At 36.0% G+C, this 16,174-nt stretch overlaps 2 protein-coding genes across 2 annotated transcripts; both read left to right on the top strand.

Moving 5' to 3' along the window:
- Positions 1-24: 24 nt before the first annotated feature.
- Positions 25-14,233, top strand: LOC114196239 (phosphoinositide phosphatase SAC3-like). The gene is made up of 16 exons (XM_028086823.2): positions 25-754; positions 1,611-1,815; positions 1,897-2,050; positions 2,579-2,801; positions 3,104-3,180; positions 6,631-6,818; positions 6,940-7,037; positions 7,211-7,341; positions 7,447-7,575; positions 7,806-8,181; positions 9,064-9,185; positions 9,729-9,830; positions 11,274-11,462; positions 12,414-12,590; positions 12,889-13,000; positions 13,443-14,233. Exons 1-16 carry the CDS (start codon positions 656-658, stop codon positions 13,557-13,559), a joined length of 2,499 nt encoding a protein of 832 aa, XP_027942624.2. The 5' UTR covers positions 25-655; the 3' UTR covers positions 13,560-14,233.
- Positions 14,234-14,336: 103 nt separating this feature from the next.
- INP1 (transcription factor) lies at positions 14,337-15,777 on the top strand. The gene has a single exon (XM_028086824.2). It carries the CDS (start codon positions 14,507-14,509, stop codon positions 15,335-15,337), a length of 831 nt encoding a protein of 276 aa, XP_027942625.1. The 5' UTR covers positions 14,337-14,506; the 3' UTR covers positions 15,338-15,777.
- The last annotated feature ends 397 nt before the right edge of the window (positions 15,778-16,174 follow it).

Below are 16,174 nucleotides of genomic sequence, written 5' to 3'. Positions count from 1 at the left end.
TTTAAAGTAAACAAAAATTGAATCAATTATTAGCTGTTGGTCGTTCTTCTTCTCTTCTCTTCCCGTTCGTTCCCGTGCTCCAAACTTTTCCTTCTTCAACCTCTCAAATCTCTCCTTTTTTTTTCATCTTCTTCTATATCTTCGATCTCGCGCTAGCGTCTTTAAACGCTGCGTTTCGAGTTTCCGTTTTTCGCAACACGCACGTGCTTTTTATTCTCTGCGACTTCCGCTTCGTAGCTACAAAATCACGCAATCCGTAGTTTGTGAAATTTCGATCTGTGCGGTGGAGATTCTTCGCGGTGAGGTTGAGTCTCATCGGAGGGAGAGTAACGCGGGTTGCCGCGGGTGATGGCGGGGGAGGTGGTGGTTGGTGGCGGTGGTGCAGGAGGAAGAGGCGGTGGAATGTGGAGGGAGGTTCGATGAATTTGGGGGTGGGAGAATGCTGTATTTGAAGCAACCTAGGGTTTTTGAGAGCATGGAGTTGTGTGTTTTGGAGCATTGGTGGTTTTGTGCCTTCTCCTCGTGTTAGGTGGTGGTGATCGTTGTGTGCGAGAACGTTGGGTGATTTTATTGGCTACACTTTGCATGCGTTTTTGATGGTTTCCCTCTGAGCCCGAGGCTCGGGGGATCTGAATAATTGGGCGAAGGAGCAGCCATGGCATCTTCGGAGAATGAACCTTCTTCTCACTCTTCACCTCCTCCTCCTCCCGCAAATATTTGTATGCAAAAGTTCCGGCTATATGAGACTCTATCGGTGTGTATTTGTATGCTATTATGCACTTTTCTTGTTCTTTCCAATTTCCGTTTTTTAGTTGTTGTTGTAGTAAGGTCTGAACTCTGAACTCTGATTCTGCTGAGATCCCTTTATTTTTGTCGCAATTGATCGTTTCGTGTGAAAAATACGTTGTAGCTAAATTTTAGTTCTACGTCTTTATTTCTTGGTTGCTTATTGGCTGGCTTGTTCTGTATCGACGTATTGTAGAAGAAGAATTTTGTTTTTCCTCTTCCTTATAATTGAGTTGAGGGGCTATGATACGAAGGTTAATAAATAGTATTAGAAGTAAGGTCAATGCGCTTCTTTCTCGCTCACCATCGTATGCTGTGATGATATGCATGTTATCGAAGTTCTGTCGTATAGTTTCTCTAAATTTTTATTTTAACTTGTACATAAATTAATTTCAGTTTAGGGAGAAGTTAATTTTATTTTTTACTTATTTTTTTCTTAGAGGGACTTCTTGAGAAGCTCATCCGAACAAATCTTAATTTCTTGCTTTATTATAATGGTTTTTTACATTTCCAAAATAAATTTGACTGTAATTTTTATGGTATACACGTGAGCTTCTTTGTGGGTGATGCTTCCTATTTCATTTTACGCTAGAGTGCAATATGCCTTCACTTTAAAAGTGGGTCTTCTATGGCCTGTTTATGATTTAGACGATGTGTTTTACAATTGCACCGTTGAATTATCATGCCTGTTGTAATCCAATGTGTATATTAAACTTTGGATATCACATTTTGAGAAAATGCCGAGTTTCATGGTTGGATACTTTTGAAGTTGTGTTTATCAAATGTTTCTTTATTTAAAAGTTTTTTCCCTGTTTGTGCCACAGAACTTTTACATGATAGGAAGGGACAAGAGCAGGACTTATTGGAAAGTGTTAAAAATTGACCGTCTAGAGCCATCCGAGCTGAGTGTGCTTGAAGATTCCACCACATACACAGAAAGTGAATGTTCTGATCTGTTGAGACGTATACATGAGGGGAATAGGTCCACAGGTGGACTGAAATTTGTTACAACTTGTTATGGAATTATTGGTATGTTGATCTGATGTGTATTTTTCAGTTGACCTTTGAGAAGTTATGAATTTATATCTTGATTTGTTATTCTGCATCCAGGGTTCATAAAATTTTTAGGGCCATACTACATGGTGGTCATCACAAAAAGAAGGAAAATTGGTGCAATCTGTGGTCATACAGTATATGCTGTCTCAAAGAGTGAGATGATTTCACTGCAAAATCCTTCTGTTCAATCTAACATCGATGAAAACAGGTCTTTAAATTTTTGATGTTATATTGATTTTACTTTTCTAGTTAAAAAGAAAAACTGGATGTTATCGCAAGGGATGCCCATCATATACGTGCATTTATATTTACTATTTTGAAACAGAATGTTGCTTCAGATTTATTCTTTTTGTGTCGTCTTTCAATTTAAATTATTTTAACTGCCTATTGTTCATAAGATATTTAAAGTTAATAAGTTAGTGGAAAACTTGAGGTTAAAATTGCATCCCATCTCCTTGGCCTAAGTAAAAAGAATGTCAAAAGGTGAAAAGGTTTTTTTATTCATTATAAACATGTCTGCTGATTATTGAGATGTGAATTTTGATTACTTTTTGCTCCTTATAGAAATGTTGCATAAAATTGAATTGTTTGGTGATTATTCTTAATGCTTGCTATTTGCTACCATCTTTTGATTTAGACAAAATATTTTGTGCTTAATGTTTTGCTACAATCTCAAATTTATTGTTCTTAATGTTTTGTGCTTTTGTATTAACTTTTTTTTTCGTTCACTTTTTAGATACAAGAAGCTTCTATTAACGGTTGACCTTACGAAGGATTTCTATTTTAGCTACTCATACTGTATCATGCGTAGTCTTCAAAGGAATTTGTGTGATAGTGAAACAAGCCACGTCCTTTATGAGACCATGTTTGTCTGGAATGAGTTTTTGACTCGAGGAATTAGGAATCACCTCCAGAATACTATTTGGACAGTTGCACTGATATACGGCTTTTTTAAACAGGTGATTCTTAGTGTCTCTTAGTGCCATTGCAAGAATATATGATAAACTTTTCTCATTAAAGTGAATACCATTCTGATATGACTCATTCAAGTGACAAAAAAAAATATACTTTATTTTCTTGTTATTAGTATTAGTATAAGTGTTCAACACATCTAGATGACATTGCATCTTAAGTTTTCATTTCTGGGCTAGATACCTTCATAAGAATATGGTCATGTACTATTATCTCATATTCAGATCAAGTAGTTGTGCTGTGTCAACTCATGCTTGAAGTTCTAATGTCTATTTTGTGGCTTCTTTAGGAAACACTTGCAATATCTGGGCGGGAGTTCATTCTTACTCTCATTGCACGACGATCTCGCCATTATGCTGGTACTAGGTATGAAAGTTTCATTGTATTGAGTTTGTGTTCCTTATGCTCTAGTAATTTTTGTATTTTCTACCTGTTTTGACTTGTTGCCACGACTCTAATATAATTATAAAGAAATGGTCCATGGAATCCTTGTCTAAAATTTTTAATGGCATTAGTATTTGAAAAGAAATTTACATGATTAAGTTTTGACAAGCGAGCTCTTTGCAAGGCTTCTTAACATAACAATGAAAGCAAAAAAGAAGAGAGAAGGCAACATGATAGTCAAAGTTGCTTAAGTTGTGATCTGATGCGAGTCCTTAGTCCTCTCCCAATCAATACATTCACATGGAGTTTAGTATTTTTGGTATCATAACATACTAAATCAGCAGAATCGAGTTGGAATGGATGAATATTGACTCTGTTCTGGGTCTGGCGATACAGATCTCAGAGGATGAGAACCAACAAACCTTATGGATTGATGAACTGAAGCAATGATGGATGGGTGTGTTCAGAAACTCTTTGGTAGTGGTCGGCAAAGGTAGTGGCTAGATACAAGCTCTAATGTGCCATAATGCACTGTACAAATATTTGCTTTGGACCAGCAACTCAGGAATGAAGTCTTGTGGCTGCTTTGGCTATGATAACCCTTAGGTCAAAGGATATCTTGGAAAAGTGAATTTTAAGCATAACAGAAACTGGCTAGGTAAGGTGATATTTGCACCCACTTTTATATATTATAATTTGACCATTTCTATAGTTGATATAAGATCTCTAACACAACTCCTTACACCGAATATTGACATTTTGAATGTGGTAATAGATGGAGGTTTCATAATAAGTGGCATGATAGGCCCAAACAAATTTGACTTGGTCATATCTCTAGTTGATATGGGATGTTGAACAAACTCTCACTGAGGACTACACATCTTAAGTATGGAAATATATATTTATGGGTGGTTTGATAGCAATCCAATAATAGGTGACACAATAATTTCAACAACTCTTGCTTGGAGAAGTTATAATACAATTTTAGAAAGTGGACTTTAAGCCTATTCAATCTCGTAACCATCTTGGAAAGATGAGGTTTACACTCAATTATATACTATAATTTGGTCATATCTTTAATCAATGTGGAATTTTTAACACACGTCTTTACACTAAGTACTAGAGATCTCGAACATGATAATAGATATGGGTCTAATAAGGGGTGACATGATAGACCCAAACAAATTTGGTTTGGTTATATTTCTAATCGATGTGAGATCTTCAACATGATATGACATTGGGTTGGTCAAGGTGAAAGTGAAGCACCCCGCCAAACATGAGATTTGATTTGAGATGCATCACCACTGGTGAGAGAGAAATAATGCTATGACATAGGGGTTCTATTGGTAGGTTGTAAGTAAAAGCCTTGTCAAGAGGGACGTCGAGTGTCTCTTGGACACCTTGAGGGTTTCCCTTTTCACCCCTATGTTATATATTCTCTTATCTAAAGTGGCCTTTGGACCTACTACTCCTTTTCTAGGTTAACAAATTTTTTTTCATAAAAACTTAATGGAAAAATCACATATCTTGGTCTAATTTCTTGAGTTTTGGGTTTTTGGTCAAGGTTTTCATGATCACTAAGATAATAGTAAAATACAATCGGATTGAACGTGGGAAGAATATGGGTTCAACTTTGTGCCTTTTGCCATGGGAACTCTTACAACATTCAAAACTTGTAATTCCCTTAGGCCAAGATTATTTTTGCAAATGATATTCAACACCTTTATGACTCTTCTCATAAACCAGTATCTGTTGAACAAATGGATCTTGACATTTCTTCTTTTATTGTTAAAGCCCAATCAATTGCTAAGGAATTGCAGATGTTCTAAGAAGTTGGATAAGTTCTACATGGTTACGATTCTTCATGCCATGCACCTACATTTTGATCATGTTCTATACAAGGTCCTGACTGGTTTAGAAAATTCCATCAATGGAGTGTTATTATAATAATAGAAATAAGGGATAAATCATTTATAATCAGAATTTTTTACTTATTATCATGTTATATCTTTATTATTAAAAAGAATATCAAATCTTCTCTATTGTATTGATTCTATTTTATCAATATAAATTAAGTCACCCATTTTGTCTCAAACATACTGTTTCAACTCAAGGTTTCTTTCTTTCCTATAGTTTAACAGTCTGTTTGCCACATGTTATTTCAAGTTAGATTCAGGCTATTTTCAATGGCTGTGTAGCAGGGCTGTTATAATATCATTATCTTGTTCCCGTTTAGTAATGCTATACCCCTGTTCTGTTGTATTTCATGGTGCTACTATATATTACTTCTGGGTGGTATTGTGGACTGTAGCATGTGGAAAGAATAGAGTTCTTCATTTTATGTTCAGGTCGTATTAACTAGAACCCATCTATATCTGGTATATTCAATCATCCTTGGCTGTTTGATAGAATACTCTTAAAACTAGAAGATTGGACAAAGGTAAAGGCGAAAAAAGAAATTAAGATGGAAAAATGCAAGCAAGAGAAGATTGAACTTTGGTGCTGCTGGGTAATTGGCAAATTAACTAGCACTGGACTCAAGACCCATTTTTCGTTAAATTGCCTTATGTGCTTGTTGTTGTGGTGGTGTTATCCAATGGAGTAAATGGTTGACTTTTCTTTGAAATGATATTGTGAAGTGTTGCTCACTCTCAAATATTGTAGGATTTATATAAAACAAGAACTTACACACTTTGAATTTGTCCATGATCGAATGTTACCGACTGTCAAATATGTGAGGATAGGGTCATAATTACAGTATGGACTGATGAAGTTTCCCTATCATGGTTTGTTTCACCTGTTGCCCTATCAGTTGGCAGTATTTTCTAGACATCAAAGGATGATTTTCCAATTTTGTTTGTTCCTTTCAAATATTCATAAGAAAGCATTAAATACTCTACTTTCCATTTTAAAAAATTATATTGCAGTTACTCATTAATGGATGTTTTCCTTTTAAAGAATAAACAGAGAGCCTTTAAGGTTGTGGAGATATTATCAGATTCAGTGCCTAAAATACTCGGGCCTGTTTAATTTTAGTGCTGAATTGAAAAGATACTGCACTGATAATAAATTTAAGTGGAATTGCATATATTCATGGATACCTAATGTATTCAGGAGCAACCTTTTCCTTATGTAATCATTACATGATATTTAATTTTATTTATTATAAAATCTTGTTTATCTTATGAAATACAAATATTTTCCACTAATACACAAAAAATTAGAATTTTTTACAATTGGGGTTGAGTGCTGAGTTTTCCCATCAGACTCCTTACTAGAAATTCAGTGCAAGTTAATTTTACCAAATATACCAGCTTTACTTTAATTTTAGGTTTCTCATTTCTCCAAGCTCTAGTCAGGATTCTAATATTATATATTTGCCAGATTATATGTGCAACTTGCAACTTCATTTATGTGGTTATTGCTATGTAGGTATTTGAGACGAGGATTAAATGACAAGGGTAGAGTAGCAAATGATGTGGAGACAGAGCAAATTGTATTTGAGGATGTTCCTGAAGGTCTTCCCGTCCAAATATGCTCTGTTGTCCAGAATCGGGGTTCAATCCCCCTGTTCTGGTCACAGGAAACTTCACGTCTGAATCTTAAGCCTGATATCATATGTATGCCTTACCATTTCCTGAATACTAGCACTTTTCGAGTTATGTTTTTCTTATCTTCTCTTCCCCACCTAATGTATGAGGCACTATCTGTTTGCTTATGTTTTCACTTGGTCTTCGTCAGTGTCAAAGAAAGATCAGAATTATCAAGCCACCAAACTTCACTTTGAAGATCTCGTCAAAAGATATGGGAATCCCATAATAATTTTGAATTTGATAAAGGTAGTTTTTCTTCTTTGAAGGAGTTTATTTTATTTTTCCCATTTTATCAATTGTCTAATTTCCTCAATAAGCATTTTTCTTGTATTTTATAATAGAAAGGTGTTGATTTCTTCTGTCTTTTTTAATTTGGTTAGATTCTTAAGTAATTGATATTGTTACTATTTAACCAACAGTCACATGAGAGGAAGCCTCGCGAGTCCATTCTTCGTTCTGAGTTTGGTAATGCCATCAATTTCATTAACAAAGATTTATCAAAGGAGAACAAATTGAGGTTTCTTCATTGGGATCTTAAACATTTTCAGAGGTTAGTGTCTTATCCTACAATTTTTTCTTTTTAACAATTAAACTAAAATTGTTCTCTGAATAAACTAATATAGTTTTATGTTCTTTTTATCTGTTCTATTTCCAGCAAAGCTACAAATGTTTTACTACTTCTGGGGAAAGTGGCTACATATGCTTTAACATTAACAGGTTTTTTATATTGCCAAGTGTCACCAACTTCTAGACTCGAAGAATGTATAGAAAGACCACCTATTGAGTAAGTTTTTCATTTTCCTCCAACGTCTTTCACTATTTCGTTGAAACATTGGGTGTATTTGTGAAATTTCTAGAGGAAAGTATTAAGACAATGTACAATGATATAAAGTTTTCTGTGAATAGCATTAAGGAATGTTATTAAGGTGTTAATACATGTGCCGAGATAAAGGCATTAATATTTGACGTTACGTTCATCCACTGACATCTTTTGTTTATATTATTGATGTTAAGTTTCGCATATGACAATATTGATAAGGGAAGCTTTCAACCCACGAGACATGTTGATGTTGACAATGAAGATGGAAATAATTTAGAGAGGAAACCTAGTGGAGAAGACAACCATGCTAACGGAAATCATTTTGTTAAGTCACCCATGTTCCAGAGGGGGGTTCTTCGAACTAATTGTATAGACTGCTTAGATCGCACTAATGTTGCACAATATGCATATGGGTTGGCTGCTCTTGGCCACCAGCTTCATGCTCTGGGAATTATTGACCACCTGAAAATTGACCTTGATGATCCTGTAAGTGATGATTTGATGGGATTTTATGAGCGGATGGGTGACACTCTTGCACATCAGTATGGTGGTTCTGCTGCACATAAGAAGGTGATTACTTATGATGTTCTTTGCAATTGCTTCAGTTAGCACTTATATTTATCTAGGGAACTGACCTTTAAAATCTTTCAAATAAAGCTTATATTAACTTTATAATTGGTTTAAACTTTATAATAGACAAGATCATTGTTAATCTTAGTTTTTGAAGACAATTTTAGCTGGACAAAATTAAATAGATATACCAAAGGAGAAATCTCTATCAATCAGCCCAATGATAATTATTTTGTGGTTTACTGCCAATAATGCCAATTTAAATGTGTTCCTATGTTATCTGAGTTGGATCGTATTCAATTGTATTAGTAGTCTTGTTTGCTTTCTCATTTATAGGACTTGAGAATAGACTTATGTCTCGGATTGCGTACTTGCATCAGTTTCTGATTACATAAACAAACTTGGAAGTGTTACTGCCACTAATGATGACTATCATATAACATATAAAAAGTTGGAAACCTCATTATCCCTATTGGAGTTAAATTTTAATTTTTCAGAATGGTAATTCCATTATAAACTTGGTCAATCTTCAGAATTTTGGGTTTGGCTCCTATATAGTGCAAGATGTACCTTAACTTGGGCATAGTCCAGAGTTGTAGCTGTTGACTGGAAATCAATGATTGGGATTTTAACAACTTCACAATTTGTTGGACTGGTATTTTATAATAACCTTAACTATTGGTTTTCAATCAAGTATTATCTCCACTAACTCTATAATGTACCCCTGCAATTCACAGTAGCCCAATGACGATTTTCTTTCTTCCTCGGATGCTTTATTTTTTTTTTCATTGTTAAATGGGTAAAGTACATGTTGGAAAATGCTAATTGATTTGTTCATTGTATGGTCTTTTTCTTTAACTTCTTTTCCACTTTGCAATGTAGATATTCTCTCAGAGGAGGGGACAATGGAAAGCTGCAACACAATCCCAGGAGTTCTTTAGGACTCTTCAACGATATTACAGCAATGCTTACATGGATGCTGAGAAGCAAAATGCAATTAACATGTATGTGCCACGGTCATGTATTTCTTAACTGTTTATTATCTCCAAGTAATATTTTTTTCCCGTGGTTGGATTCAAAGCTTGTCTTATTACTCCACTTAGCGTGCTTGATGTGGAACTTGAGTGCCTATAATACCCAATTTTCCATTAATAGCCCCCTACCAAATTCTCAACTGGGAAACGTAGAGAAGAAAAACGTTAGAGTTGAGCGAAAGTCTCTCTCTATGGGTTGTACTTGGTGTATCCCTAATAAATGAATTTCCTTTGACTGTAGTGAGTTGTGGAGGTAGTTGCACTGGCATTACGTACATTACTGCACTTATTTTTATCTAGTACAAATCTTAACCTGTTTCTGGATTTGCCGAAGTTTCCATATTTTTCACTTGATTGTGACCTTATGCTATCTCCATTTTAAATTATCTATACTAGTTATAATTTTAATATATTATTATATGTTCCAGTTTGCAAAGATTGTCTCTTTCGTGTTATTAATCAATTAATTATTGTCTCATAATAGTAAACTAGTCTTCCTTTTTCTTGGCACAGATTCCTGGGGCATTTTCAGCCCCAAGTGGGTAAGCCTGCTCTATGGGATTTGGGTTCAGATCAACATTATGATATAGGGAGACATGGGGATGATGATGCAAGGTATTTGAATTTAATATATGTGCACACCCTTTTTTCTTTCTTCATTCGGTAAATACCTGGGATTTTAAGAGTTTGTCCATGTGAAATTTCCTACCTCAGGTATAATTCTTAAAACATTCTCTTTGTAAATAATGAAGTAAAGGAACTAAGAGTGAATTTTGAGATGAGATCTAGTAAGCCCAAGCCCTAGCCTGTTGTAATTATTCATATAGCTGTTCTTAAGAAAGAGTCCTTCCTATATAGAGGCGTGGGATAATTAGTTGTTGGCATGAGTGTCAAGTGCCAACTTTCTGATGATATACATTCTTTCTCATAGTGTATCCTTACTTACATCGGTCATGGTTGTCTATACTCAGGGAAAATAGTATCCTGTTCTTCAGAAATTTATAGGTTCTTCACTTGACTGGAACATTCTTTGGTTCACCACTTTAGCGTGGTTTATGATGAGTGTTGGGAATTCCAGCATCACCTGCCACAACATTTCTTGGAGTGCAGCTCATGCGGTTTATATATTTTTTGGACTACTTCGCTTAATGCAAATAGGTTTTAAGGTGAAAGCTAACATGGTATCAGATCCTGTACCTTACCTAATAATTGCCTATAGGCTTGACTGGTTTTGGTAATCTATCTGGAAAGGGTATTGGGAAGTCCTATATCACCTACCTCACTTCTTAGGGTGTGGATAATATATTTATTGGAGAACTTTGTTTTAATGCCAATCGGTTTTTAGATGAAATTTGACAGAGTGTGGTTGACATGCTAGTAGTGCTTTTGGCAACTTACATGGTGAACTGCTTTTGCCACTATGTTTTAAAAATAGAGTATATGATTGAAGTTTATAATTTCGATAGGAAAAACATGAACAATTATTAGAACTCGGTTTATGACTGACTAATCTTATCTTTGTTGTGCACATTTGGCCCAAAACATAATCTGAGTTTCTATGTCAATGCATATTAAAGAGATTGGGCGTGAGCTTTGTCAATCTTTTGTAAACAAGCCTCTTAACTAACTCAAATGCAGCAACAAGTGTGATTTTTGAAGATTTATGGTAAATACTGACTTATTTTGCATTTTCACGTATGCAAATCTGTCTGCTAATGAAGCCTGGCATTTTTTAACTGTGGTATAACAGTCATCAAGTTGCTGTTAGAATTTGCTACGAGGATTTAAAGTGTAGCTGTGGTGATTTGTGGGAATAGCTTTTAAATCCATTTGTGTCGTAGATGGAGGGTTGGTGAATCATTTTAATTTGAAGAGTTTAAGTGTTTTAAAACTTGGATGGCATGTTTCTGTCTGGGCATTAGCACTGTGACATGATCTTTATTTTTTTGTTAAATGAGATAGCATATAATTTGACACTACAAAATCATTGTGGGCTTTTTGTGAATATCATTAAGTTCTTGGCGATGCAGCTTATGTGGTCTGAATTATGAATTTTAGGTCATTTGTCAAAAGGTGTTTCTCGGATGGAAGCATCATTCATGGCAGGTTTCCTACGTCATCCCCAAATCCAAATATTGAAAAATTCTCAAAGCTAGGTTTGCAGAACCACTCAGAAGAAGGAAACAATGATTTTTGTGACTCATTTGCTGAAATTTCAACATTTGAGAGTGACATCGCATTTTCAAGGTTTGTAATTGTAATTATTAATGTGATGTGACTGTTAACATGTAATCCAGTTACCATATATAGGAAGGGACAAATTAAGTCACAGTAAAATTACACCTAATAGTGCTCCCATAAGGTGAAGTCCCAGATTCAAATGCCAACTCACTGTTTACCCAATTGGATAATCTAGTTTTGAATAAGTATGCTTAAAAATTATAATTTTGCTTTACTAATCCATCTGACTGAGATAAGAAAGTGTTGATACTAGATAGATGATTTGATAATGTGGCTTGTGGCTCTTATCAAAACAACAAAAAAGAATAATGTGGCTTCTGAATATATTGTAAACAGAGCATTGCTTAATTGCTTTCTCTTGAATAGTTAGTTACGAGATAGTTATAATTTGTACAGCTGTCAGCAGAACAGATCCCCTATAAATAGCTTGTAACGACTTTTTCACCAAGAAATAACAGCTCAGTTTGTTTGTGTATCTCTTACCTGTTTTTCTGTTTTTTTTCTCTCTATTTCAATATTGTATCAAGAACTTAGTGACCCCTATGGCTGATAAGAATCCTAATTCTACTTCCCACCTCCGTCCCAGTGACCTCCCATACCATTTGTGAAAAACTCAATGAATTACTCTTTGTTCTATGGCAACTACAGAACTTATCAGTCAACATATAAACAGTCTTGAATATTTTTTTTGTCTTCTCATCATAGCATACCTTTTTTCTTGAGAACGCAAGTACCTAAATCAAGACTGTCGACAGGATATGTTTTTGTGATAGGGTAGGTTTGTTCTTCTATTTGAGGCAGTCTCTGTAATTATAATAAAACATATGAACTGAAAATAGAAAATAGAAAATAAACACCTCTTGCTTCTTGCTCGGTTGATGACATATTCAGTTATTTTCTGCTTCGTTATGTCTATCTAGTTATCTTATGAATGGTTTGCTATTCTTGTTTTTATAGGTACGCTCCCACATTGCCTCGTCGACAGCTTTTTGGAGACGCACCAAGAGAGCGGTACATTGATAGTGAACATATTTCACATTCTGCACATGAGGTCTCATTCAGCAGTTCCAACTTTCTTGACCTGGATTGGCTGTCTTCTTCAGCAAATTCATGTGAAGAAGAGCCATTTGAAAGGTAATGCTGAATCGCATTCCAGTGAAGCATTTACATATCGTACCTATAGAGATATGTATTTGTTAGAATATTTTTTTATTGGGAGTGAGAGTTATGGAAGCAACAAAATGAGTGGGGAAGGGTAAATGTTGAATATATTTGAGAATTACAATCTTGGGTTAAGAATATGTGTGCAGGGTGTATGATGTACATAAGCATATCACACATATCTCCGAAGTAGATTTACTTAAGTTAAGTTGCATTGTATAATATCTCCAAATAAAATAATTATTGTAAGGCCTATTGATATTGAATGCAGGTTTTCAATTGCCAATTCTTCTATTGCTGGGAGTTCTTCAGAAAATGTTATTAATGGAGTTATTATCGGAGGAGATACTCCCTCCACCAGCGTTCTAGACTCAAACACTAAGGTACCGGCCCTTCTGACATGGTATTTATGGAGCACGGGCATACTACTTCTATGATACGTTAGGATAATGGATGAGACAACTATTTGAATTTGAAGTAAATTAAATTTCTTTTGTGGTACTTATACATGTTTAGTTTATTATCACGAGCTTATGATTTTCATTTAGTTTTTTTATGATATCTCAATAAACATGATGCCTCATGTTTTTTGGGGAGGGTCTTCCTCGATAACGACAGGTCAAGAACATGACATGTATCGATAGTTATGTTGTGCCGTGTTGATCTGATTGTAGAAATGTATTTGGTGCACAATATTACTGATTTAGGATCATAATAGCTCCATGTCCGTAATTAGTCCTGAAATAGATGAAAGTGAGTTTGACTTGTAAATTGCTTTGGTCTTTATTTCACATTTGAGATGCTGATTCCTAGTAATATTCTCAGGGAAGAGAGCGAACTGGGTCAGAGTCATCCTACCGTGATGCCCAGTCCAAAGTTCTAGAGGAATATCCTGATACTTTTGTACAATGGGTGAATAATGGACAGACACTTTGCAATTGAATTTTCACATAAGGATCCCTCGCATTTATATATAATGTAAATTTATTTAATTGACTTGGCTTGCTCAAAAGATGGCTAGTGAAAGAGACTTGGGTGAGCTAAACATATGCGATACAGGAGCCATCGTAAGGAAAAAGAATATATATACAGGCTTTGGAGCAGGCTCCTCTGTAAGATGCTGCTCTCGGAAGAAATCCTATCGACTTTCTTGGTATTGATTTGCAGCAGCATTAATTCTGTCCTAACAATCTCTCAATCAAATCTTGAGGTATAGTAGGACAGAGTAAATAGCAAAATGTTGTAAAATTGGTTTTTTTCTTTTTTTCTCGCAGGAGCTCATTGTATTTTTCTTTCGTCAGTTGATGATCATTTTAGGTGCATTTGTTGTAAATATTGTTAACTTGTTTGTCTGAGCTCCACTTCTAGAATTGCTAAATAATTAATTCTTTTAAATAATTCCGCTTCTTGTAATGTATAATTCTCCCCGCTATCATACCAGCGGTGATTTAAGCTTCCATCTCCTGCTGCACTGAAGATCTGGAGCGAGGTGTCCTCTGGCCTGGAGTTGCATATTTTCCCTTTTCCATTTTAAATTTCATTTTTTATGTCCATTTGTTAATGTATGAACTTTTACGGAGTTTTGATCAATTATTCTGAACAGCTTCTCCCACCAATTTCGTGTTTGCATCTAAATATTGTAGTAAACTTCAAATTGAATAAAGACACTTTTTCAGGTTAAACTGATATAATTGTGGACATTATACCATGATAGAAAAAATGGAAAAGGAGAAAAAAAGTAATGCGTATATTAAGTTTCAGTTTCAATTTCAATTTTGAAGTGGTTGTACGGTAAGAGGCAGAAGTATAAATGAAAAGATTCAGTTTTAGGTGGGTATACCCGCGCGGAAAAGTAGCCGTTGGAGCGATTAAAGAAGGAAGAAAGAAAGATGTTGAAAGTGTTCGGGCGGCAGAAGCAGTCGCGTGCGTTCAAGGAGTACTACTTGGAGTGGTTCAACACCCTAAAGAACAACCTCCTCCCCCTCCTTCGCCGGTCCATCGCAGGTGAGTCATCCACCATCCTCTCCAGCCACGTGGAGATGCTCCACCAGCACTTCCAATCCTACTACCACGCCCTAGACGCCGCCGCCACCACAGACCCCACCCAACTCCTCTCCCAGGACTGGCGCAACAACCTCGAAAAACCTCTCCTCTGGCTTGCCGATCTCCACCCCTTCCTCTTCACCAACCTCGTCCGCTCCTTCCTCCACCAACAATCTCCCCCCGAGACTCACCGAAACAACCCCCGCCGCCACCTCCCACTCCCCTTCCCCGACCGTCCATGGCATGTAGCCCTTGCGTGGAGCAACTCCTCTGACTCTCTCACCGCGTGCATGGACCAGATCGAGTGCCGCCTCCGCCACATCGTCGCCACCCTCTCAGACCGCCTCAAACACGCCGAGAGCGCCTTCATGGAGTGCGTCGTGGGGAACTGGTTCCAGTGCTGGGAGGAGCAGAATATTGCCGCCGGCAAGGAGGCGGTGGGCGCGGACGTTAAGGCGCATATGGAAGAGGTGGTGAACGTGGTTCTTTACGCGAACCGCGTGAGGCGGAGCGTTCTTGTGGACATCATGAGCGCCACGACTGTGTACCAGGCCGCGCTCTTTTTTGAAGGCCTGGCCCAATTCCTTATTGGGTTCAGAGACCACGACCTCCTGAACGCCGTTGAACAGTGCAAGGTCTTGCCTAACGCTAAACACTCTCGCACTTCCTCTCACTGATCCATACCCTAACCTATCTATTTCTTTCTTTCCCCTCTCTTTTCATCATTCTCCATTCAGCCTTCATTCCATAAAATACTTATACATTCATCTTCTTTACAACTGCTTAAACTTGCTCCTGCATTTCATTTCATTGATACGCTTCACCTTTCCTTACCATGTCAATGTTGATACTGAATGACACTTTTTCAATTCACATTTTATCAATCAATTCCAACCATTTCATCTCTATATTTCTTCATTTTTTTTTTCATAAGCTGCTTATCTTTCTTAGTTTCTTTGAAAAAATGTTTAAATTCAAATCTCTCACCCCCTTTAGGACACTATCTTTTTGCATGTGTCCGTATTGATTGTTTGTTAATTCTTGTTCAGTAATGAACTTTTTTCTCTCCTTTTTCTTGAGAGTGTCAATATATTAAAATTCTTAAGTTTTGACATCATATACATCATTTCAAAAATCTCCACAGCTTTCAGCAGGTCCCTTATTAGTGAATGAATAACCAAAAAAGGAAAAAGTTTAAACAAGTTTCTTTATAAACTTCTTTTAAAAAGATAAAAAAGGTCATATAGAAAGGCAATTTTTTCCTCACCCCATGTTTTCTTCATCTCGGTTGCATTCAGAGGCATCTTAAATGAATGAATTAACAAATTCAACGTGTACTTTCTTTTTAGCTAAAAGGTTGGCGTAATTAAGTCACTATGTTTTTATCCAACTTCATATCACAAACAAAATCAATTTTTATAAAAGAACAAAAATAAACAACAATATATAAAGCAAGTTTATCATGCGATCTAATTTATCAGTGTTTTCTGGCTATTGATAAAAACTAAATGTAT

Source organism: Vigna unguiculata, chromosome 9, assembly GCF_037176805.1.
Source record: "Vigna unguiculata cultivar grain cowpea cultivar isolate G323 ecotype 2 chromosome 9, ASM3717680v1, whole genome shotgun sequence".
NCBI lineage: Eukaryota > Viridiplantae > Streptophyta > Magnoliopsida > Fabales > Fabaceae > Vigna > Vigna unguiculata.
This window is presented reverse-complemented; position numbering and strand designations above follow the sequence as displayed.